A 25,039-nucleotide genomic window follows, 5' to 3' on the forward strand; every position below is an offset into this window, starting at 1 on the left:
TATCATAAAGTCTTCCATGCTAAAAGTATTCCTAAGATACTTGCTTTATTCCGCATCTTATCCCAGCTGACTGAAAAGAGCAAGAATGGGAATTTCACAGTACCCCACTCAGATTGTCCTTGAGAAGATCAGTCCTGCAAACTATAGGATATATGTGTGCAAGGATCATACTTTTTGATCTTTATTGCCTGTGCAATCTGCTTCAGGTGAACCTTCTTTAGCAGGTGGCTTGAACTAGATGATCTACAGAGGACCCTCCCGATCCCAATTTAAATATGAGAAGAAACTTCTTCTCAGTGATGGTGCCAGAGCACTGGAACAGGCTGCCCAGGGGGGTTGTGGAGTCTTCTACTCTGGAGACATTCAAAACCCACCTGGACACATTACTGTGTAACCTCATCTAGGTGTTCCTGCTCCGGCGGGGGGATTAGAATAGATAATCTTTTGAGGTCCCTTCCCATCCCTAACATTCTGTGATTCTGTAACCACTCTGTGATTCTGTGATAACTACACAGATTTTAAAAAAAAAAAAAAAAAGTTCAGGCTACAAATTGACATTGTTATATAACAAAAAAAAAAAAAAAAAAGCCACCTGAAATAAGGCCTTATCCATCACCACTTGTTCAGTGGGGGGAAACAGCACATCTGGTTCCCAGTCCCACAGCTGCCTGGTTGAACAGGGTTTGGGAGCACTGAGGAGCTACTGCTGCCTAGGAGGAAGGGAGTGTCTGGCATTAGTCACTAGAAACCCGGTCTGAATCAGTTCATGGAGTCCTGATTCAGCAAGTTAAACACTGGTGTGAAACAGGAGATGGGTTCTCAGCACTCAGCACTCACATGGAAAAACTGCTGGGAAACCTGAGGGGATGCCAGTGACATGGCTCTGGAGCCCACACATGATGCAGAGCCAGTGGGATGTGACCTAGATCTCTGTGGGCTTGGACCTGGGTGTGGGACATTTGTGTACAAGGTGGCTCTGGAAGTCCATGGCCACATTCAGAGTTTGCTTTTCCCCATCTATTTTTGCTCACCCTGAGAAGAAGATACAAAGGCTTCCACAGTTAGGCCTCCTGTGCCCAAGAATGACTGCCCACAATTACGCAAAGCAAATGTGCACTTGGGGAATGCCACATCAGCAGTCCTCCCAGGGTGCACAGAGGACTAATGCCAGCCCCGTATGATGTTTACATAAAAGGATTTGATCTGTGCTTCCTCGTGTGATTCACAGGGCTCTGCCCTGCTGCAGTAGCTAGAAGTTAATTCCTCTGCTTCTGTGCCTGGTCCCAGGACTCTGCTTTCTACAGCAATCGCATCAGTAACATTGCAGCAGGCATTATGATCCAACTTTAACACAGACATTTTTAATTGTCATTTTTGGTTTTTTTTCTACATTTTTAACCTTGTTTTTTTAGCTTACAAACTTAATTTTCAACTGAAAATCCTGCTTTATTTAGATGAAAACCAGAACACTAACATTTAGAAATATGAAGTTGCCAGCACTGTTTAAACACCTCCTTTAAAATATGTAGGTTTGCAAAAATGAAACTGGTGCCTCTGTATTTTGAAGAGCTAAAAAAGACACTGGTTTCAAAGATATGAAGCATGAAAATAAAAGTTAAACTATAAATAACTTGGTTTTCGCATGTGCTCCAGAAACTTGCACAGCTTTCTATATAGGTAGCTACTAGGGTGCCAACTTATTTATCAATGACAAAATGTAGTAACAAGTTTTGCAATTTCACAGAAAGTCACTATAGCACTATTTTTTTTTTTTTTTTATTAAGGACAGTAATTTCAAAAATATGGTTTCTCATATCTTAAAAATGCATAGGTCTTCTATTGAAAAAACATAGCTATGAAGCCTTGGTGTTCCCTCTTCCTACCTTTCTGTCAACATAATCGTTTTGCATCTCGGTTTTGTGACTTTGAACAGATCACAAGACTTACGAACCACACAACAATCTAAGAAAGCTGCACTTAGCAATATTTGTAAGTCTTTCGCATTCCCAATATTTTAGAAGGGACGTGCAGGTAAACCAGAAGGGATGGTACATAAATATGTTTTGAGCAGGATCAAGAGTTTAGGACTTGCAAATTCTGGACATGACCAGCCCCTGTTGGGCTCAGGCTCTCAGTTATGATCTTGAATGATCTTTGCTCTTTATCTGGCATGACTGCTGCTATGCAACATTTTCACGCAGCTTTATTGTCAAAATGCAGGTTATCACGGCAGTATGTACTTTGGCAGCTAATTTGTTATCTTGGTTTGCTCTTTTTCTTCTTGCAGATTTATTTGTTTGTTTCATTTTTAAGCGTGGTGTGGTTTTCTGGATACTTCCTACACAAGCAGATGTTGCTTAAGGGAGAAGCTGGACTCCTCAGATCCATCTGTCATCCTTGTTTGCCCAAATGGTTCTCTGGGGATGTTTCTGTACTAGAGCAGGCTGATGGCTGGCTGCACAATCCCCAGCCAGGAAGTCTCCTTGGCTGCTTTTCATCTAGTCCCTTTCTTTTGACACATCCACAGCTTTGGTGGCCCTACAAGGAGCCAGGCCTCCTCCTGAAAGAGCCATTGAGTTCACTTGAGACACTCAGGCAATCACGCTGTGTCAAAGTACAATGAGAAGAAGAGGAATGTTGGCAAGAGAAAATTCTGTATAAACTATGATTAAGACATTAGTAGAATCGCCTATTACCCAATTTTCTATCACAGCAACCAAGATCAGAGGTTTTGTCATATATTCCTCTATGAAAACCTTATCTGTATGGAGTCATAGTTTACAGATTTGTGGGACTTCTTCCCACTTTGGGTTTTTCAAGAACTTGCACGCATACTTTATTGAGCCCAGCCCTCTATGACCATATCCTTCTCATTCACTACCTAAATAATTTCTGCACAATTAAGTCTGGATTTTGTTGTTTACTGTTTGTATTGGAGCCACAAGAAACCCATTCTTTTGGAAAAGCTTGATTTCATTTCAAATTTTAAATATGTCAGTTTAGAGCTGCTCTGGTTTAATTTTTTTTTCCTTTGGTTTCAATATATTGTCATTTTTACATTTTACTCAAACAATCCAAAAAGGATTATATACTATGAAATATGAAATTATATGCTAGCAGTGCTGTTGTGACAAGAGCTGTTTGCTTCCACTGTGCAATGACTGCCAATTCACTCATGTATCCTTGCACAACTGCTCCAGAAGCCTTTGTGAGAGCTGACTACTGCAACTAACCAAAAGGGTCTGTCTGTGCAGACTGGTGCATGCAGTTGCTTGTGGTCTGAGCCAGCTGGACGTAAGCCAGACTGGTGTGGGTATTAGGTAGCTGCATTAACTCAAAGCTCAGAGCTGTGTTGATAAGCTGTACAGAGAGAGTGGTTATGGTAAACATGAGCGCAGTGTCACACCACTGTGGTTTCAGTTTTCGTATTGTAGCTGGCCTGCATCCTGGTAAGCTCAAAGTGCAACAGTAGGCAAGCAATTCTCTACACTTATCAATGTAGATGTGACCCCTGAGGTATGTATAAGGTCCTTTAGTGTTCCAGAGAGCGCACCAGTACCAAAATGCTCTGTCTTCTCGGGGGGTCTCAATACCTCTGCACTGTTCTTTCTGTCCGATGAAATTCCACCTCCGTCCTGATGCATGCCCAGACATCTACACCTCAGTTTGGATGGGCAAGGCTGACAGCTCTTGTGTTGCTGATGGGAGAGCAGCACCTGGAAGAAGAGCAGCTGGTTCTTTTTAAAGATAAACTTCTCCAAGAAAATTGACTGCTCATTCAAGAGCCTCACTTCAGGCTTCCTTGGCCCTCCAACCTGCTACAGTTCTTCATCCAAGGCAGTGCTTCATTTTTTAAGTCTTTTTATACTCTGGTGTATAACAGAAGACTGGGATATCTCACACTCAGCCACATCTCAGCCTGTGCAGACTGGGATTTGATAGACACTAGATACAACTTTGCAGGGCAGTAAGACATTCTAGCCCAGTTAGGATGAGCCAGCATTGGGAACTGAAGCAAGTTCCTGAATCACTGGCAATATCCCATTTGTGGGAGTGCTCAGCCCCATACTGTTACTGAAGCCTCTTGCAGGAGCTGTGTTACTCCTGTCCCACTCAGCTGGTGCCACATCTCCTTCTACGCTGACAGATCTGGTATCTTCTCTGAAGGGTGAAAGGGAGGAGACAACACTAATGAACTCTGTACCTCAGCTCTACAGAGCCCAGTCTTTCTCCCAGAGCCTACAGCACAAAAAGGACAGCACAGCACATTTTAAAAGAAGCTGGTGTGATCACAAATAAACATGGAAACTAAGGGAATCAAGCCTTGAATGATCATACTAGTACAGTCTATAGATCTTGGGGATAGACCTCACTCATAAACATCTCTGTATTGCTTCTTGGGAGTCTTTATTTCCCAGTCTGAGAGATTAGATAAAAAGCACTTGGAGACATGGTAAAGTGATGTCAGTCAGTCGCCAGCAATAAAACACCAAGGAAGCTCTTTCCAAACCTACAGAGCTGCATCATGAGAGCCTACTCTAGCTTTTGGTCTCATCTTTTTTTTTTTTTTTTTTTCTATTTTAACATGCAGAACCGAAAGAGATGCTAATCCCACAGTCACAAAGGGGAAGTCGGACAACAGTGAAGAGCCATCGTTTATACAATCCAGCTCAGAAACAGAAATGAAAGAGACAGCAGAATACCAAAAAAGAAGAAGTGCACATCCGAGAGCCTGTACCCAGAATGCCAGTACTAATGATAACATGGGCTACCTGAAAGGACAGGAAAATCCAGACATCCACCTACTCAGTCTTCATATTATGAAGCATATGACTCAGTTAAGAGGGAGAAAATATCTAGAGCTGTCTGAAAGGCAAAGAGAAGCAGGTTATCATCAAACTATTCAAGCTCCTCCAGAAGAGAGATTTTAAAGACAGACGAGAAGACACACACAAGCACATAAAGCAGGAAGAAGCAAGTGGAGCTGCTTTCAAATTTTAAGGCATTTAATCAAATTCTACCATCAGAATTTCATCCTGCCTCATCCTGCAAGTTGATCTCCATGAGCAGATGTCTCTGATTTCAGTCTTCTTTAAGAATCAGAGGCCCAGGCAGCAACCAGAATCCACAGCACCTGATGTGTGCCCTTTTTGCATGCTTCATCTATCACTCTGTTCAGCTTATGAATTGAAATCAATAGCACCTCACAAAAATGCCCTCTGATGCCATAAGGATATCTGGGTTCCACGCCCATTAGCACGGAACTGAACAAACTCTGGCCAAGAATTTCAGATGGAGGTGTCTATGGCTGGGCCTCTGAATCTGCATGGAGGACAAATGGATAAATGATAAGCGTGCTTATCATTTTCAAATGGCCATGAATATCACTTGCACTTCACCAGTCTCAGTATTAACTAACATCTGTCCACCTGGCATGGATATCTTTTGGCACCGGCACATGATTGCAGTGTTATTGGATGTGCCCATCAGAAAAAAAACACACATAGCTGAGTATATCACCATTTTGGCAGAATCACATTAAACTGAAAGAACAGGTGTGGGAAAATAATGGAAGACTGGCCAGAAGGATTGTAAATGTCTTCAAGTGACCTGCAGCTGGGGTGTAGAAAAACACATATATCATACTAATTGTTGTTTAGCCTTGTGTGTTAGACAAATAGAACATCTGTGTTTAGATAACATAGGCCTCTGATAGACTCAGAGGCACCCTATCGAACATGCTTAGTTTCCTGCCCTGCTGTGGAAAAGATCAAAGCACTGTGGTAAACTGTGCCTGTGTGAATCCTTGAAACACAGGCCAAAAAAGCAGGTTTGGTGATGCTCTAGCATGGACTGAGCCCCGTGGTGCCTGCATCCCCCCTCGTGTGCCTCTGCCCAGGTGGTGCTTTGGGGAGCCCCCAGTTGGTGAAGTAACAAAAATAAATTTACTCTTGGCATTTCATCCATAGTTTTGTGGTCATTCCTGCATCCTGCCTGTGCCACCTCATAGAACAGGTTTACAGTAAGTTTCAACTCTCAGAAAAGCTTTAGGAACTTAAGAATGTAGTCTGTGTATCTTTGGGTTGAATACGGTTTTGGTTGGTCAGCACTCTGTTTGGGCCCATTTATTTTCTATTTCTTCCTCTTTTCTCTTTCTTTCTAATGCACCACTAGATTGCTTCTCCAGTCAAGGCTGTTTTTGCTATAGATGACTCCTATTGCAGCAGAAAAATCAACATATAGAATTTCCAACACATTTAGCAGTTATCTAGCATGATTCTGTGGGTACCACACTATGATACCATGTCAGCAGTCCTGGTTTTCTACCAGACTATAATTAAGAAGAGTTTCATGTTATGAAGTTCCAGCTGAATCAGTGTGGACTATGGGGGAAATAAATATCACACGCCTTGCTGTCACACCAAAATACCCATCAGCTACACCAAAAATGGTGCCAGATTGCCAAACATAGAGGAGGCAGTACTACTGTGCTGGCAGCAAAAGGGGGCTTGTATTGCTGCACCCTTGAGGAATTAATTTGTAAAGTCTGGGGCATGCTAGCAAAGTATCTAACAAACACATGGAGAAACAGGAGCAGTTCCCTTAGCTGACAGTACTACAGAGCTAATCTGGTGTTGAAGTCTGCTGTGTTGGTCTTTGTGGTGGGATTGAGCCCTTTGTGCTGTATCTCCAAAGTTTGCCATGTCCCAGCATGGGACAGGGCCTGAGGACACTGCTAATGCAAGTAACAGTGGTCTGTCACTCAGTACAGAGAGCTCGTGTCACTATGCTACAGCCACACGACACAGTACAGAGAGCTCGTGTCACTATGCTACAGCGACACGACACCCACAGAACGGAGCCAGCCTCCTCTGGGTGCCTTCACCTTTTATACACCAAACCTATAGGGCAGACACAACTAATGAGCTTATCTTAGATCAGACCAGCCCACTCTGTCTGGTGCCAGGACCACAGCAGGAGAGAAGGGCTCTGATGTGGCAATTGCATGAGCCTGATGTATCAGCAGTGAAACATGAAGCAGTGGTGAAATGAGCGAGGCTAATGCTTATTGCATGCAACTTGCTAGTTGTAAATGGGGCCTGTAAGAAAAGTGGGGACAGACATTTTTAGCAGGGCCTGTTGCGATGGGACAAGGGGTAATGGTTTTAAACTAAAAGAGGGTGTAGTGGCAGAGCCCGCCCCCTCCCCGGGGGGGATGGGGTTGTCGCCAGCATGGCTGAGAGGTGAAGCCAGAGACAAGAGAAACAAATGGAGCCCCATAAGAAGGTAACTATGAATGAGCAATCACCAGACACACGCGTGCAGAGTGCATGGACAGTACATGCAGCCTATCACGTTATTGCATAGCACGTGTTACAACCAATCACATTGTTGCAAGGTGTGTGGACAAGGCAGCTTTGGTATAAAGTTAGCCCAGTCTGGCAATAAAGTGAACTCTGTGAACATCACATTGGTGTGTCAAGTTCTGTCTCTCGCATGGAAAAAGCAACAAGAGGGGAGATTCAGGCCAGACACGAGGAAGAAATTTTTTACACTGAGGGTGGTGAAACACTGGCCCAGGTTTCCCAGAGAGGTGGTCGATGCCCCATCCCCGGAGACATTCCAGGTCAGGCTGGACGGGGCTCTGAGCAACCCGATCTAGATGAAGATGACCCTCATCATTGTGGGGGGCTTGGACTGGATGACTTTTGAAGGTCCCTTCCAACCCAAACTATTCTGTGATTCTATGATTCTACGTATAGATCCACAGCAACAGCTCACATCATAGTTTACAATAGCAATACTACAGCTAGCACTATTGCCAGCAAAATACTGCATTATTAGACGAAACCAGTAAACTAAAATCACAGAATGTCATGGTTTTTATCATGGCAAAGCTGAAACCAGGCTCTTGTTGTATATCTCAGTGTGTATCATAATTGATGAGCCCGATGAGAAGGTGATCATCCCTTTCTCTGAGAAAGTAACTTCTGGGTCATTCCATTTAGTTCATGAAATGTAAAATTCTTAAAGAAATTAAGGATATTTTTTCTCAATGAGTTAATAAAAATTATATTACATATATTGGGTTTTAATTTAGGTGTATGATCATATGAGTGATTAAGTGAACAGAAAATAGAAGTAAAACAAATAATAAAAAAGCAAATTTACCACTGTTTACCTAGAATGTAAAGTCATTAAGTAAAAAGTAACAAAGGTTCACTGAAAATAAATATTGTAGAAAATACTGAATATTAAAACCCCAATATATCTACTCTGTTTTCCTCATGCACAAGTTTTGCAATGCCACAAATACAATGTTGGAGACGAAGCCCTCCAATGCCTTGAAGCTGCCATGGACAATTAAGTGGGGCAGGGAGGAGCCCTGAGCCACTTGTCCTCACTGCAGGGCTGCATCCAGCACACAGGTCCAGCCATGTACCAGAGCTGCAATGTATTAGCAAGCAAAAGATGCGCCACAGGTCCACAGGGTGGTAAGCCTAGTTTTAGGGTGTTCATGAAAGTAGCCAAGTGATGTAAACTCATTTTGGCAGCTTGAGCTTATTGAAATATTTCTGAACGGACAACTTTTCTCAGGCAGACTCAACGCTGGTATGTACGTGCACCATTTCTGTGCAATCCATCATAACGTCGAGGCAAATGAGGCAATTTAAGGAAAAGCAGCAAGAATTATCTGGAAGAGTGGTTTTATAAGGAAAGGTTAAAAGAGTTTAATACATCTAGTTTTGTTAAAGCAGAGGTAGATGGAGGCATGTCTCCAGACAGCAAATGCTTAAGTAATGCAAACCTTAAGGATGTGGAGGAAATACTTGGGCTTATACCTATGGTAACAAGTAGGAGTAAATGAAAAGAGGGTGGGAAAAGACTGAATATCTGAAAATCTTGTTGGCAGAGAGAGCTTGTGCAAATTTCGCAGAAGTGGCAGGAATTCTTTTAATGAATTTATTTTAAAAAGAATTTGAAAAATACTAATAAACAAACTACCAGGGCTGAGTCTGTACTAGCAGGAAAGTTGATTGGATGATCCAACAGCCTCCTCTCTCCCCATTTCTTTCTTTGCTTGGTTTCTTTTCAACCAATTGACCATGTACAACAATTTGGTGAAAACAAAGAGGAAGTAACCCAGGGCATATTCACAACAGAAATCTCAGTAATCTCAATACCAATTTAAGAAACTATATTTGCCACTGTGAGTTCCTGTCCTCCCAGCAGAACCTGAGAGAGGGACTCCACAACCATTTCTCAAGTGTGACACCACCTGGATTTGATACGTGTCCCACAGAAGAGGTAATGCCCCACAGGACAGACAAGGTGATTCAAACATTTGATTATTGCTTTTGTAGCCTGTCAGGCAGATAACCTCTAGTGAGTACCAGCAGCTCTAACTAACTGCTCTGCCGCTCTCCCAGACATTTCTGCCTCCATAGCAAAGGTGGCAGGAGAGAAACCACAAATCTGTATTTTAGCAGTTCTGGTTTCTGACCCAGAATAAAAAAAAAAAAAAAAAAAAAAGGAGTATAAACTATCAACTAAGGTAACTTCCGTGACAGTTGGGTGCTGACACTTGGGTGTGCTTAGGAGGAATAGTTCAAGCTACTATAGCTTAGTAAATGTCGCAGTCTTTAAGTACACACTTTTCCACTGAAGGTAGGCAAGAGTGAAGGTAGACTGGTCATACCCCTTCTGGTGTTAAATTCACTCTGTTTTAGCAATCACGCTGACAAAACTGGCAAGGGATGCACAATTCAGAGTATGGCTCCCCATTTCAAAGTCTTTCTGATGTGTTCTCCACTAGAACAGGACATTTCTTCATCTACTGAGCCAGTTGTTGAACTTCACCATATAAGCATTCGTGCAATTTCTGTTTTGCAACACATTTCCATAAGGATTATATTCTATGTCTCATCATAGTTTATTATAAGAAGGCTGTTTGTTTTGTTTTGTTTTAGTATGGGAATTGTTTTTTTAGGAAACTGTCCAATAGGCTCAAGCAATACTGCAATACCCAAATATTAATACTTGTATGCACTGCATGCATAAACCAAACAATTTGAAGAGCCTCAAACATGTATGAAATAATATAACCCAGATTAATTCAGAAATAAATTAGCAGAATGCTTTTTGCTTTATCATTTACAGACATTGAACCATATTGTATTGTTTTTTTCCTGCACAGAAAACAGTAGGAGTTCTGGACAAAGATGAAAGGAGAATACATACTGCGAGCTATTTGTTTTCTACACATCTAATAATAGCTTTTGAAAAAGACATTCTGTATATAGAACAATTAAAAACTGCCCCTATTTTAATGCTGTAAGGTTGAAGATTCATACATACCATAATGGTAGGACTCACAGTTCTCTCATTTAAATCACCAACTTTTTTTTTAATAGCACAGTTGGTATTTCCATTTTTACTGCAAGGCAGATTTTGCCATCCTTACATCTTCGTTTCATTAGAGTTTCCATTCATTTTAGTGGGTAGGATGCTCTACAGCATGAATTAGAGCAAGAAAGTCTGGCTGCTTGGTTGTGCAACATTGGATCTGAAATACGAGAAATAGAAAATAGCTGACTTGATTTTTCCAGAAAAGTAATGCATGTACAACAGAAGCCTAGTTAAGAAGGTAAAATCAAGATCACTGTAATAAAGCAGCAGTGTTAACTGCTGTTTGTCTTCCTGAGTTCTTTACTCAGGTTTGATTGTGCTCTTTGATGTGCATACCTATCCCCCCAGCAGTCAACATGTGGGCTTCTGCTCACAGTGGTGATCAGGCTTTATATTTACTGTGGTCTGTGTGGTTCTGAGAAGTGTGGCCAGAGACTCATGCTCCTAAGTCACTGACTCATGTATGTCCTTTTTCAATGCAGTGGTCAAAAGATTATGCAAGTTCGAAAGATTACTAATTACACAGAAGCCTTTAACTTGATTCCTCACACATCTGCTGGAAATAGTCACTTTTGCTGGGGAAGGCATGGATCCAAGGTTTCTAACTTTTCATTTCTCCCTTAGGAATAAACCTAGTTGATGCTGTGGCCATAGTTCAACAAAACCACAGTATCCAGAATTTCAAGGTGGTTTTGGGGTGTTCTGACAATAAAGAACAGTGTATATTATGATTGTGTAAGAGTCATAACAAACATTACTATTTTTAGTTAGGCTGTGTATTAGTCAGTTCTTTAAAGACTGGATATATCGCACTATCCAAATCTATAATGCTGTTGTGAGAACTGAAATTCAACCACATGTTCCAAGCACTTCAAACCCAGTGTTGGTCACACAGGCAAATTAATGATTAAGGAACAGAGCGTGGGTGCATACAACTTTTTACTCTAAAAGGCTAAGCCACTGAACAGAACCTATTTGTACTATTGACTCTTCCCTCCGCTCCTTTATCCAAAATGACTTTGGCAGGATCCATCCTAACCCTGGACAGACGATATCTAGAGCAAGCTATGGCTGCAGTTCACACATTTTTATCGCCAGCCTTGCCACACCACATGCCTGGTGTCATGGCCTCTTTCAGCATTGGTGAAACACACCCATCTGCCAGGGCAACGTTGGGTCCACTTGATGGGCATCAACATTGTACTTGTAAGAATGTGCCTTCTCCTGTACTGCAAATCTGCTCCATGCTTTCCACAAAGGCCCTATGCCCACCCGCGTCACTGAAACACATGGTGACAGCCGTCTATCTTTTCTCAAGAGTGGCAGTGTCACACCCTCGCTTCAGCTAAAGACCTCACACTGTGTCTCAGGTGTACAACACCTCGCTGTCCTCCAGTTTTATTGCTGGTGAGGCTGCTGCGCAGACGGGCGCGGTAGCGAACTCCCTCACGGGGAACGCTACCAGTACCCCTGCCCCACCACATCCCAGGTCTCCGGAAACTCAGGCACAGAAAAAGGCCAAAACACCAGAGAGAAACGTCCCCGCCAGTCGGCCTTTAACCACGCACGCTGCCGCCGCTCCCCCTGCCCCGCCCCAGGCACCATAGGAAACAGACCTTCCCCCCACCCCGCCGCGGCCCTACGCGCAGCCGCCCTCCCACCGCCATCTTGAAGGCGGGCAGGAGAAGCCCCCGTGCCCTCCGTAGGAAAACAATAACGGCGACACTCCGACCGTTCAAGAGAGAGTACAAAGAGTCGAGGTGGCTCCAGCACGAACAGCAAGCACCCACAGAAGAGCTAAAGTCACGTTTAAAAAACAAACAAAAACAAAATAAAAATAAAGCAAAGCATAAAAACCCACTGCCCAAACTGTACCCCAGCGGAAAGCAGGCGGCTTGCCCATACTTAAAATGGCAGCTGCTTTCCGCCCTCTCCTGGTAACCCCGCCCCCTCAGGCCGGCGCCCTCTCCCTCCCTTTCCGCGCCCGCCCGTGACACACGCGTCAGGAGACGCAGCGCGCTGCAGGGTGCCCGCCCCTCGCTCCGGCCCCGCCCCGCCCCGCCTCCTCCCCTCGCCCCTCCCCTCCCCTCCCCGAGCTCCTCCGCGCGCGCGCCGCGGCCCGGCCGGACACACGGAGGACCCGCACCAGCTGCGGCAGCGCGATGACGGCGCGGCGGGAGGCGGCGGCGGCGCCCGGCTGCCCCGGCTGCCCCGGCTGCCCCGGCTGCCCCGGCTGCCCCGGCTGCCCCGGCTCCCCCTTGCCTCGCGCCGGCAGCTGGGCGGCCGCCTGGCGGGGCGCGGCGCTGCGCTTCGCCCTGGCGGTGCTCCTCCACACGGCCCGGGCCGAGAAGGAAGGTGAGACCCAGATTTCCCTTCGTTTCGTATCCTTCCCCCCTCGCCTTCCTCCTCCTCCTCTTCTTCCTCCGGCGACGGTTTTGGGGCTGGTGGCGGCCGCGGCCCGCGCGCTCCCCGGCGGTGGTTGCAGCGGCCGCGGGGGGCGGCTGGTGAGGCTCCCGGGCCTCGCCGCCCCTTCCCCTTCGACGGGGCCGCCGGGTCCCGCTGCCCGCCGTGCTGCAGCCGCGCTGGCACTCGCTGCCGTTGGCCGTCCGTCTGTACCCCCCCCCAGCCCCCAGCTCTCAGTCGCGGCTGTCGGAGTGCGCCGGCGGGTCTGCGGGTGTGTGTATGTGTGTGTGTGTATGTGTATGTGTATATGTATGTGTAGTGCCTGGGGAAACGTTGCTGGCATTGTGGCAAACTTAGTGGGGTTGGGGTTTGCCTTCCCTGACAGCGGCGGGGATGGAGCTGGAGCTGTCCTTTAAAAAGGAGAGGGGGAGGAAAAAGGAAAAGAAAGAAAGAAAAAAGGCTTTCTCGCCTTGAGCTGGTTTCCCTGCGGCAGGCTTCCAGCGGGAGACCGAGCCAAGCCAAACAGACGGCAAACCTGCCTGGGAAAGGGCTAAAATGCAGGTTCGGAAGTGACAGCGAGACCCCCCCCCGCAACTTCTGACAGGTGTCTGTCGCTTTTGCAAGGTCGATGGCGTCTTCTCCAAACTTCAGTGAAAGTCTGAAGAAGACTTTTTAACTTCTAACGTCTTTGATTTTGGCACGTTGTATTTTCATTGTGGTTTAACAAGGAAAAAGCGCCTCGGGTGAAACACCTAAGCATATTCTGTAGCATTGCTGAGAAGGACTTTCAAGCATTTCCAAGGTGCAGACTCACAGTCTACTTTAAATTGTGGTTGTGTGGCAGCATTAAAAAGCAGCAGATAAATGTAGTGTGTTTTAGAAGTAGGTGAAACATATTTACTTTGGCTGACATGAGAATTTACTTTTCAAACAAGTTGCTGTGCTGGAGGAGGGTATATTGGAAGGAAACTGTAATGTATCAGGCCAGATGGGGTCCAAGAGGATGAAACAGAATAAGACTGAAAAAGAATGGAAAAGGTATGGCATAGGAGTTTAGTGAAGAGGTGGTAGTCATGTCTCTAGACCAGACTTGAGGGAAGAAATGCATCCTAATAATGTATCAGAATAAATGTAGATATGCCTTTAATTTTCTAATGAAGGGCTCAATTTGAGTAATTTCCTAGCAACTTGTTTTTACAAATATGATGATGTTAATATTAAGGTGATGATTAAAAAAAAAAAATCAATTTTGAATCTCAGCCACTCTTGCTCACTTGACTTTGTCTTCAGAGAATTTAACATTTAGAAAACAGTGTGAAGATGATGTAGCATTCTTAGAGCTATGAGAATTTGTAAGTCTGTCAGTTCAGTTTGTAGTGTCTTGAGGTACTAGAAAAGTTCAAATGCTTCAGAAATACCTACTTTTTAACTGTACTTTTGATCGTCTTCCTTTACAGGTAATAGCTTATATGAATTTATAAGCTTTATCACTGATGTCATATACTGGTGTGATGGCATTGATTCATGTCCTAAAAGTTAGTGACAGTTGGGGTCATGACCTGGCTTTGTTCATTTGTGGAAGTGGTGGGGTTTAATCTGTCAGGCAGCTAAACACCACACAGCCATTCGCTCATCACCTTCCCCACAGTGGGATGAGGGACAAAATCAGGAAAATAAAGGTAAACCATGTGGGTTAAGATAAAAAACAGCTTAATAGGGCAGAACAGGAAAATAATTGTAATAATAACAACTGTGATATAATAATAAAATAATATGTGCATCACTTGTTTTATAATGCAGTTGCTCACCACTCATCAAACCTATACACAACCAGTTCTTGAGCAGTGATTCCCATGGCCAGCATCCCCCAAAAATATATACTGAGCATGACATCATACGATATGGAATATCCCTTTGGCCAGTTTGGGTCAGCTGTCCTGGCTGTGCCCCCTCCCAACATCTTGTGCACCTGGTATGGTGTGAGAAGCTGAAAAGTCCTCTACTACTACTTCACAACAACCGAAACATCAGTGTGTTATCAACATTATTACCATTCTAAGTCCAAAACACATCACTCCACCAGCTACTAGGAAGAAAATTAACTCTATCACAGCTAAAATCAGGACAGGAAGAGATACTGTGGACTTTCTCTGTGGACTTCCTTGGCATTCCTAGGTCAACAGACAGGTTTAGATTCACAGAGTTTGAAAGGATATGATTGAAGCCCTTCAAGAAAATGGAATTATTTGTACTTGTACCATTTCCTTCTATTGATGCAGTCTGTTACTTAAAACTTATGCAAGCAACACTTCTGTCGTTTTCAGAAAGTGAATTTGATTCTCATACAGAACATGGATCTTTTTTAAGTCTTTCTGATTTCTGACACTCATCTTTCTTCCCAGAATTTCTGCTGCTTGAATGTAGTCTATGAGTAGTGCACTTAAGCTTACTAATAAGTCTTGGTTTGGTGGGTTTTGTTATATTTGTTTTGTTTTGGTTGTTGATCAGTCTTTTATGGATTAGTTAGAAGAATTTGTTGATGATCTGCATTTGTGGATCACACATTGAAAACTGTTAGCTCGGAGTCTTCATTTTGCTGAGTGCAATGCCTGTTTATGGCCCTGGATAAAAGAACAGCGGAGTTTTAAAGGAAGACAACGTTGAATAGTGACTTGTGAGATCCAGTCCCACTGATCTTAAATTACAATCTAAGTGCCAGTCTGCAAGGGGCAATAACTGAGCACAGGTGAGGAGAGACCAACTTGGTCTCTGAAGACCATGGTAGGATCTCACAATGAAACACTAGTTCAGAAGAAGGGAGGGGAGGCGAGGCTGTTTCAGGCTTGGTCCTTCAGCACCTTAGCTTCTACCAGGTTAGGTTAGGGTAAGCATAGTAAGACACAGTTTAAAAAAACAGTCATCTGGAAGTAAGGAAGTAGCTAGGAATATGCTTTCCATCCCCCAAATGTGGGCATACATGTTTCACTACAGCTGCAGGAAGGAAGCTGTAGAGGGTTGAGAACTGAGGTTGTGGATGCTTGCTCCTGTACTATTTTTGCACTGCTGAATGGAAGGTGACTGTAGTGCTACACAGTGCAGTATCTATTCCAGAGAAGTTGGTACAGAAAAAAATTGATAGAAATGGGTACTTGGGCAATAAGAGTGAAAAAAGAATATATCAGAATATCGCAAAATAAATTGAAAAATGCAGTTGGAGGGTACTGTTTTCCTCTTTTCATGTACAGGAAGAGAAACAGGGAAAGATGGAGCTGATGTGCAGAAAAGTAATGCTGCTTCTTTATGCTTCTGTGGAGAAGGAGCAGCAAGCAGTTCTTTATGGAGCTGTCATGAGTAGGAAGAAGATTGATGCTGAAATATTCCAGATTGACATGACTGCTTCTAGTCCTTAATCTTAGTTAAAGAGTTTGAGGGTAAAAATGTAGCATAAACAGCTTTGCCATTTGTCTGACAGCAATAAGCAAAACTGAAATCCTTTGTGTATATAAGCTGTAAATCAAACTTGTGGGGAACAGTGATATTGCTGTATACTCTCTGTGCTAGAGAAAGAGAACTTGTGGAAAGTATCTGCTATCTGAACAAATATGGGAGCAGAGAAAACTGCATGTGGGCCAGCCAAAAAAACTTAAACATCACTTTCAGACTAAACACTGATATGTGTGACTTTTTTTTTTTTTTTTTTGTCTGATTGAGTCCTCAGTTCCCAACTTCAGGCCGTTTAGGAGGGCAAAAATAACTCAAGAGTTTCTTTTGCTAATATGTATGGTTTTCGGGCTTTTAGTAGGCTCATCATTTCCTAGTGTAATTATCACGTTCTGTATTGCCACATGGATCAAGGACAACTTTATGTTTCAGCACGTGTGGTTTTTGTTTTGGTTTGTTACTTTTGTGGTTTTTTTTAGTTATCTTTTGAGGGGTCACATAACAGCCCTCTGGGTTTCAGGTTGAAGGAAGCCATAGTAATGCCGTAAGCACCATAGTGAGTAAAATATCTTGAAGAGAAATGTCTAACATCAGCATGCTTTTCTGATAAATGTTTTGTGTTGTTCTTTTATTTATATTCATTTATATTGACTTATAATTTTTTAAAAATTTATACTACAGTGATTATTATTTTTTTTTTAAATCACTTTTTATTTGGCCAGCTGACTGAAAACCTGTCGAAACTATTTTGATAGTTCTCTTTTCTACCCACCTGCTCACAAGATTGCTGCAATTAGAGAAAGGTTGCCACTTAGGCTAGGTTCAATCCCTAACTGTAACTTTTCAAGTTATATCTTAGTGGTAGATCTGGGAAAAATTACTATTTAAACATCTAAGATCTGATACCAGATAGGTCAGTGAAAATGCAGAATGTTCTCTCTTGACATGCTCTCTGCTAACATCCTAGAAACAAAGATAGTTACTGAGTGTAAATGATAGCTAAAATAATCGTGGAAGAGATGGAAGAGTTGAAGGGAGGTGTCATCTTTATAACAGTGCACTGGGATGCTGGAGTTCTGCTTCCGTTTTTGTTATTCTGTCTAATCTCAGGCAAGTAGCTTTTCCTTTTTGCTTTTTTTTAAGCAGTATCTAAAATGGCAATCCAGACCAATTCATATGACTATACGAAGTAGACTAATGCTGTAAGGTGATGTGGGAGAAAGCTTTTATGTTTAAAATAACATTATAAAAAAGTTCTTCGCATATACGGCTTGTTTGTCATATCCTGCTATCAGAACTAGCATAAAGTATGTTATCATTTATTTTAAAACTAATGTTTTGACCCTGACTTAAGTCAAAATGTGAGCCAGAAAGAATGACCTCAGTCAAAGTGGAAACACTCTAGCAGCTGAAGGAGCACATCAAAATCATGATCACTGTGAGGAAACCACAGTGAATGAAAGTTGACCATGCTGTCTCACTGCATTTTTGAAGCTTAACTATGGGAGAGCTGATTAGGTTTGTGCTATGTCTTTGCTCTTGTGAATGGTAAATATTAACCATGTGCTTGAATTGAAAGGTTTTATACTTGTCTGCAGAATCTTTGGGCTGAATTAAATTTAAGGAAAAATTGCACTGGACAGGAAGTTAAGCCCACACATTTTCCATCACCTTTTGTGTAATCATTACATGTTTGCTGTTCCCTTCTCTGCATCTCCTTCTCCCTCACCCATGTGCAGTTATATTGCAAGACTGAGGTACTCTCACTTGTAGGTGTTGATTGAAGGATGGTGTGCTGCAGCTCAGGGTCTTGGTTTGTAAACTCTTGAGGGAACTTGCTCTGTATTTGTATAGTGCCTAACATGATGAAGCCCTTCCAAAGTTTGAAGAAGTCTATAGGCTTTGCTTTATTTAAAGCTTTCAGTTGTGCTTTTTTTGATTGGTTGCTGGTATTGCAATATGGGTTACTTTGAGTAATTTGGATACATTTGTGCATGTTAAAATTTCAACTGTTTGCAGTAAAGCTTGGATATTTGCCACGTGTCACTCTATTTCAAAGCATGCCCAGTTTTGCTCTGCTTAAAGGAATACATGTTACGATTCCATGGTGTGATTTCCAAAGTTTGTAAGTATAAAGAATCTTTCAAACTGTAATCTTGGGAGTTTGACAGTGGATGGTGGATGTTGTGGTTCATGCATAACCAGCAGTAAAAGTTGTGTGATTGAAGTGCAGGCTAGAACCAGTTTGGTTTGTTGCTGTGTTTGTGGGTTCAGCAAGAATAAAAGTCAATAATGCTTGCTTTTATTTCTCTCACTGGTAACTGCTATCCTGTGTGGTGCCTCTGACTTTGTCAGTCTACAGCCTCAGCTTACCTGGGTGTAATGGGAGCTGTGAGAAGGTGTCTTTTTTTTTTTTTTTCTTTTTTTTTTTTTTTCTTTCTCTAAAAGACAGCATCTGAAGTAAACCTGTACTTTTCATGGTGATAAGTGGGGCTACTCACAACTGGGCTGGGTGATACCTTGAGCAGCTTCCTTGAACTCGACCCACTCTGGCCAGACAGCCGGGCTGGAGGCCTCTGGGGTCACTTCTAGCCTGCGCTATCCTGTAGTTCCAAAAGGTGAACGCACCAGGTGCTTATTACAAAAGCAACTGATTTGAGCTATTCAGCTGTGGTAGTCAGCACATTTGAGTGTAAAGTAGAGTTATGTTAAAAATCCTTTCTGTTATTTTTAAAAATTTGTGTTAGTATTTCAGCATATTCAATTTTTAATACCAAGATAGAGGATGCAGAATTTCTTCTTACATAGAGAGTATATCAGTGTCTTGCTTGAATGGGCTTTATTTTGTGATTGACATTTGGCATTAGTAATCTAGCCTGTTGATTTGAAAATAGGAACGTAGTGCAACTTAGTTTGCTCACTATCACTCACGTTTCTTATATGGAGGAATTGTTAAGAAACAGTCTGGATATGGAGGCAGTAATTCTTGCCACAAACTTCCCTTTTTCTGTTTTGTAAAGCTTGTAAACTGAAAATATAGATGCCTGATTTAGGAAACCAAAGGAACCAATGACCATGAGAGTTAAAGGGGAGATATTTATATTTCCAGTAATAAATGCAGGTGAAGAATAATACCATGTCAGATACAGGTTTGTTACGTGCAGCTGGTAAATTTTTAACATGTGATGCAGGAATGTTGGTTATTCTGATTTCTGAACTGTCTACATGAAATAATTAGTGATTTTACCAACAATAGCAATGATGTGATGCAGCATCTGCATTTAGCACTTCTTAAACCTGTTTTTAACATTTTCTGATAAGCAGGCTTGGATGACTTGTGCTCTGGAATATTAAAAGGACTAAACCAGGATTGTGCACAGTCGTGCTTGCTCTCTCTTTTTAAAAATCTTGAATGAAATGGGAAAACAGCAAGGAACTGTAAGATAGCAATGTAGTTCTACTCTCTGAAAAGGAGAAAAAAAAAAGTAAGAGTTTTACTCTAGTTTGAGATTTTTCCTGCTGCACTTACTAGATCTGTCTTCTTACTATGACTATCATAGAGTGATTTTTTTAATACCTCTCTTCCTACTGTGTGGCATACATAGCAGTAGAGAACCACCTGAAAACAGCTGGAGCTTTACTGTGATTATTGAACAGGTTTTAAGGATACTTGGATGAAATTTAATGGAAGGAGGTGTACAGGAAACAAAACTGTGTACCTAACAACTCCTTCTGTCCGCGTACTGTGTGAAGTTACAAAATGTAATTTAATAGAACTGTTTAGCTGACTCTAATACAACATGCTTAGGTTTTCAAAATTTTTTGATCCATGTATCCATTACCCATTATTCATAATGTAATCTGTCTTAACAATCGTGTCTTAAGGCTTTTTGCTTATAGAGTTATTTTAAAAGTTATTTAAGTCAGGAAATACAGCTAGTAGTGGTGTGAAACAGATTAAATTACCGTTTGAGGGAGTAATGATAGGAGACAAAGTCATAGACAAATATGGTACTGATTTAAATAATTTGAAATACTTGTTTCCACTAAACCTCTTATATACCCTTTTTTGTCAGCTTGACTTTTTAGATCCATATATCTGAAGCAAAATGAGGTGCTTGGGAGGAGAGTGGTCGTGAAGAAAAAAAATGTCTGAGAAAAGTTCTCAAAGAGAAGATTTTTCAAGGGAGAATTTTAGCTTTTGAAGGCATAAAGCTTTTTCATTTCCCTGCAGGCATACTCTGTTGGAAACATCTCAAGGTAGTTTCCTCAGTGTGAAATTGGATAGCTTCAGCATAGTATGATGTGACTGGCTTATGAAATTTCTTTATTTTTGTAATAGATAAGCTGCAGACTGAAAATGTCTGGTTTAGATTGAAGATTATAGAAGATATTGATATTGAGATAGAGTAAAGAAATCAGCTGTTTTTTGTTACATCTGCTTCCACCAGGGGATTTTTGGGTCCTGCATTTGAGATGTTGATATACTGTGTTGAGTTTAAAAACTGATTATCTGAAGCTTGTAAATAAATCTGAAATCATCTAGCAATACAGGAAAAGGTCTAATGAGTCAGTGATTTAGACCAAAATACTGTACAAATATTTGCAGGTGGAATTTGTAGATAATGATAAAAACTATCCAAGCAACTACATAAACTACAGGGTGTTTGGTTTTGGTGTATTCCCAGCAGTGGTTCGTGCTCTATCTTGGAGGCTGCTTACAAGGAGTTCCCCCGGCTCTATTCTGGGACCTGTCCTGCTTAATATCTTTGTCACTGGTCTGGTGTTGGTGTGTACTGAATCTGGGGAGCAGTCAGTGTGTTCAAGGACAGGGCTGCATTTCAGAGAGATCTAAACAGGACAGAGCAATGAGCTGACAGGACCTTCATGAAATCCAGAAAGGACAAATAGAAAGTCCTTCAAATGGGACAGAATAACCACTTGCAGGGGATACAAGCTGGAAATGCTATACCTGACTCAGCAATGTACCCTGGCAGCGTACACGAGTATAGCCACTAGACTGAACAATGTGATTATTCCTGTTTATACTCAGCACTTAGTAGACCACACCTAAACCACTGCCTCCAGTTTTGCTCTCTGCTGTCCTGCTGGAAGGCCACAAAGATAGCTGCTGAGCACGTGACCTATGAAGAGAGGCTGAGGGACCCAAACCTGCATGGAAATGAGGCTTTGGAGGGACCTTATGGCAGCCTGCTGATATCAAAGTAGAGGTTATGAAGAAAGTGGAGCCAGACTTATCACAGAGATGCATGGCAGGGGCTTGGGAGACAGTGGCCATACAATGAAACAGGGAAGGTTTGTTTTGTAGCAGGAGGTGCTGGTCTGTGGTGATGCGAGTAAGAAAGGCACTTAAGCACAGTAGAATATGATTGAAAATTATCTTTATTAGAGCTAACACTATACAGAGAGAATAGTATAGATAGTCTTACCTTTGTTTTGATGCTGGGAACCCTGAGTTGTGCAGCATCGAACAAGCCTCCAGACCATGTTCAACATATTGTGCAGACCTTGTCCTTAGAAAGCGTTACCCCATGTTGGTCCTTCCAGCTATTGTTGGATTTCCTTACAAGAAAACAACTCTATTCAGGATTTCTACTATAAAGCAGAAATGATGCTCACAGGAGAGCTTCTAGCTGTGCTTTTAGATAAAGGCAAGGCTGCCCAGGTGGCATAATGGCTGGTACCAAGTGGGAGCTGCCTGCAGGCTCCTCTGTTACAGGGAGCTGGCTGTGCTTATCCTGCTGCCCAGCACAGGCTGACAGCCAGCCTGTGCATGGGGCACAGTACAGGCATGGACCTATTCAGGTTAGATCTTGTGTGAATCACTGACTTCTCCATGGATCACTACAATGTTCTGGCTTGACATAATGAGACCATATTTCACTGTGAAGACAGGCATTGAAACAGATTTCCTAGAGAGGCTGTGGAATCTCTGACCATGGGAGTTTTTTTGGCCCAGCTAAAAAAATGCCTGAACGATGTTGTCCAAACGTAGCATTCACTGTGCTTCAGCAGAGGGTTGAGCTAGATGATGTATTAAGGTCAATTCCAGACTGAATCACTCTTTCTCTGTTTTGGGTCACCCTCCTGATCTTAAAAACTTAGTTGGAAGTTCTGGTAATTTTGTTGCAAATGACAGGAATATCTGTAAGACAGCAGAATTCTGGATTTCCATGTAACTCCATGGTGAAATTAATGCTATGGTAGTAATAATTTAGATATGATCTAGAAAGAAGTGGAGTTGTAAATGGATCTAAGAAGTTTCATGTGTTGCTGCATCAGTAAAGAAATGTGATCATAGAATAACAAAGACCCTGTCAACTGTTCTATTTCTGTAGTCATGCATCACATAGGTTTTATTTGTACCCTAGTTCTCATTTTTTCTCTTGAAAATTTTGTTTCAAAAGAAATACTTTTATTCCATTTTTCATATGAAGGATAATATAGCCATTGGTTTCCATCTTTGCTAGCTGCTGGTAATATGACAATAAATTGGATTGTGATTGACATGTTAGTATACAAGGTGTATTAATGTAATACTTAACAATCTGTGCGACTCATATGTGAGGCGATACTGAGAGATCTGGATATTGAATGTTGCCAAGTTTGGCTGTTCCATTCTTGCAGCAGCAGACATGGAGTACTTGGTTCTTACTGGAAACCATTTCCTTCTCATATGTTTGCTTTGGTGTTTTTGACCTGTGGGTAACTTCAGTCTGTGGAGCCAGCAATGGGCAGTCTGGAGAGGTACCTGAAATGACCATTATCTGGTGAGACCCTTGCTCCCAGCCATCCTGATACTTAATTCAGTGACAGAAAGCACTGAGACTGCTCTTGCAGATTGTTGCTCCTAAATCTAAGAAGGTGAGGAAGGTGTGTGTGGGGAACTTCTGTATGATGATACAGCTGCTTCTGTATTATCATATACCTTCTTAGTTGCCTTTCATGTATCTTAACTAGGTCATGATCTGCTTGAGTAGCTTTGGCTAAACTGTATCTTGTAATGATGAAAAGATGAATAAATTCCTTGGTTTTCGGGGAAACCCGATTATGTTCGTTGCTGAAGGAGAGGTGGTTTTATTGACGGACACTGAATCTTCACAGGTGTAGTTACTCTGTGTATTAGTACTACCAAATATCATTATCTGATGGAGAAAAGGCTGAAACAAACTTCCAGTTCATCAGGGAAAATTTTATCAGAGTTTCAGTACTTGACGAGTCTCATGAATTCTTCCTTTGAACTAAATTTCTCTAGGGAAAGTACATTAGAGTAAGGAACTCAGAAACTGAATGAAGAATTTATTTGACATTATTTCATGAAGCTTTAATAGTACCTGTATTAGGGGGAAAAAAATCTAATGCTAAAGGGCCATTTAATCTAGCAAAGGTACATATATTTAGTGAAAATATTTGAGTGCAAATAAGTTACTGTTGTCTTAGGTAAGGAGCAACTTAGTGATGTGAGGTGATTTCAATCTCTAAAGTAGAATTAGATGTGTCTCCAAAACAGACTCTGGTACTATGCCTAAGAATTCAGAATTATGTCATGAAATCATGATCTGTGTTGTGCAGGGTGTCAACCTAGGTCATCATGACAGTTTCTGAAAGAGTCTCAGCAGAAGAGATTGTTTATTTACTTCAAAAGGGTAGCTGCTTCTAAGGTATTTTGGGTAGCTGAATCGAATTTCTGCAATTAAACATACTTAAGCATTTCATTTCCATATGCCTACTTGCACTGTTAATTTCTTCTTCTTATTTTTTTTTTTTTAAATTTTTCCCCAAACTTGAATTTCCCTTATTTTGTTTCATTCTATTTGCCCTATATTTTATATTCTTTTAAAACTTGCTGCAGTTGTACTTCTCCACCTGTTTTTCTTCTGGCTTTATCAGACATTGCGGCCAGCTCTTTCCTGCTCCTCTGTGTTCCCACGTGGCAAGTCAACAGTCTGGTTTGCTAAACAATTGATATACTCATTAACACTAGGGCTTTACCATTAGGCTTTTCCTACCTTTTCTTGACCTTAGATCACTGTGTTTATAGGCTTTGTATGGTAGCTGATTAAGCATTAGCAACTGCTTTTTTGCTTGTCCTCCAGGCTTAATAGCTGTTTCCAGTGGACACTTGAGTAACAGCTGCCACATGAGCACAGAGAGGGTGGAGATAGTCTGCCTCCTCCCTCCCAATGATTCTTCTCTCCAGTTATAATTTAGTCTTAAACCAGCTGCAGGTGTTAGGCAGCAAAATCTAAATTAATATGTTGTCCAGGTTCCCTCGTTGTTCTATAAATTAATGCAGTTCCTGAGAAGTGACTAAAAAAAAAGGCAGGGGGGGGATCAGGGCAGGGTAAAGAGCAGAACTCTCACCCAGTAGGGCACTGTTGCTATGTTGAGACAGCTTTTACCTGATGGTATTCACATTTCCAGGAAGACATTTAGATGTTGGAAGTTACCTGTCTGGCTCTGTAGTCTTCCTGTTCTGTGGGGTTTCTTGGAAACTATGGAAATCCCATCCTCCTTCCTCTTTTCTACAGTGCAGAGAACAATTCTTGCTTTCTGTAGGTTTATCAAGGTCATTAATCAGCCTGGATGTACCTTTTAAGTAGGTCTTTGCACTAGGTTGGCACAATCCATTTTTTTGAGCAAGTGGGTTTTGTGGATCTGTTTGATGGCTAATTTCATAAGAATGCAAGTTTGGAAGGCTGATGTTAATGGTAATATTTACAATTATTGTCAGTTAATGCATTGTTCTGCTGCTGCAGAATCT

General features: G+C 42.0%; 1 protein-coding gene and 1 long non-coding RNA gene across 2 annotated transcripts in view; one reads left to right on the forward strand and one right to left on the reverse strand.

Moving 5' to 3' along the window:
• Positions 1-1,393: 1,393 nt before the first annotated feature.
• LOC139828862 (uncharacterized) lies at positions 1,394-12,345 on the reverse strand. Its single transcript, XR_011740920.1, has 3 exons — positions 12,316-12,345; positions 10,360-10,567; positions 1,394-3,716 (listed from the first exon to the last, which is right to left on the reverse strand). It is a non-coding gene; the product is annotated as an uncharacterized lncRNA (long non-coding RNA).
• Positions 12,346-12,557: 212 nt separating this feature from the next.
• Positions 12,558-25,039, forward strand: part of TMEM131 (transmembrane protein 131) — a 102,304-nt gene continuing 89,822 nt past the window's right edge. The window contains exons 1-2 of the mRNA XM_065854149.2: positions 12,558-12,602; positions 12,639-12,765. Of these exons, the coding sequence (XP_065710221.2) occupies positions 12,573-12,602; positions 12,639-12,765 (157 nt within the window). The 5' untranslated portion in view covers positions 12,558-12,572. The remainder of the gene's footprint in view (positions 12,603-12,638; positions 12,766-25,039) is intronic.

Source organism: Patagioenas fasciata, chromosome 1 (assembly GCF_037038585.1).
Source record: "Patagioenas fasciata isolate bPatFas1 chromosome 1, bPatFas1.hap1, whole genome shotgun sequence".
NCBI classification, from domain to species: Eukaryota; Metazoa; Chordata; class Aves; order Columbiformes; family Columbidae; genus Patagioenas; species Patagioenas fasciata.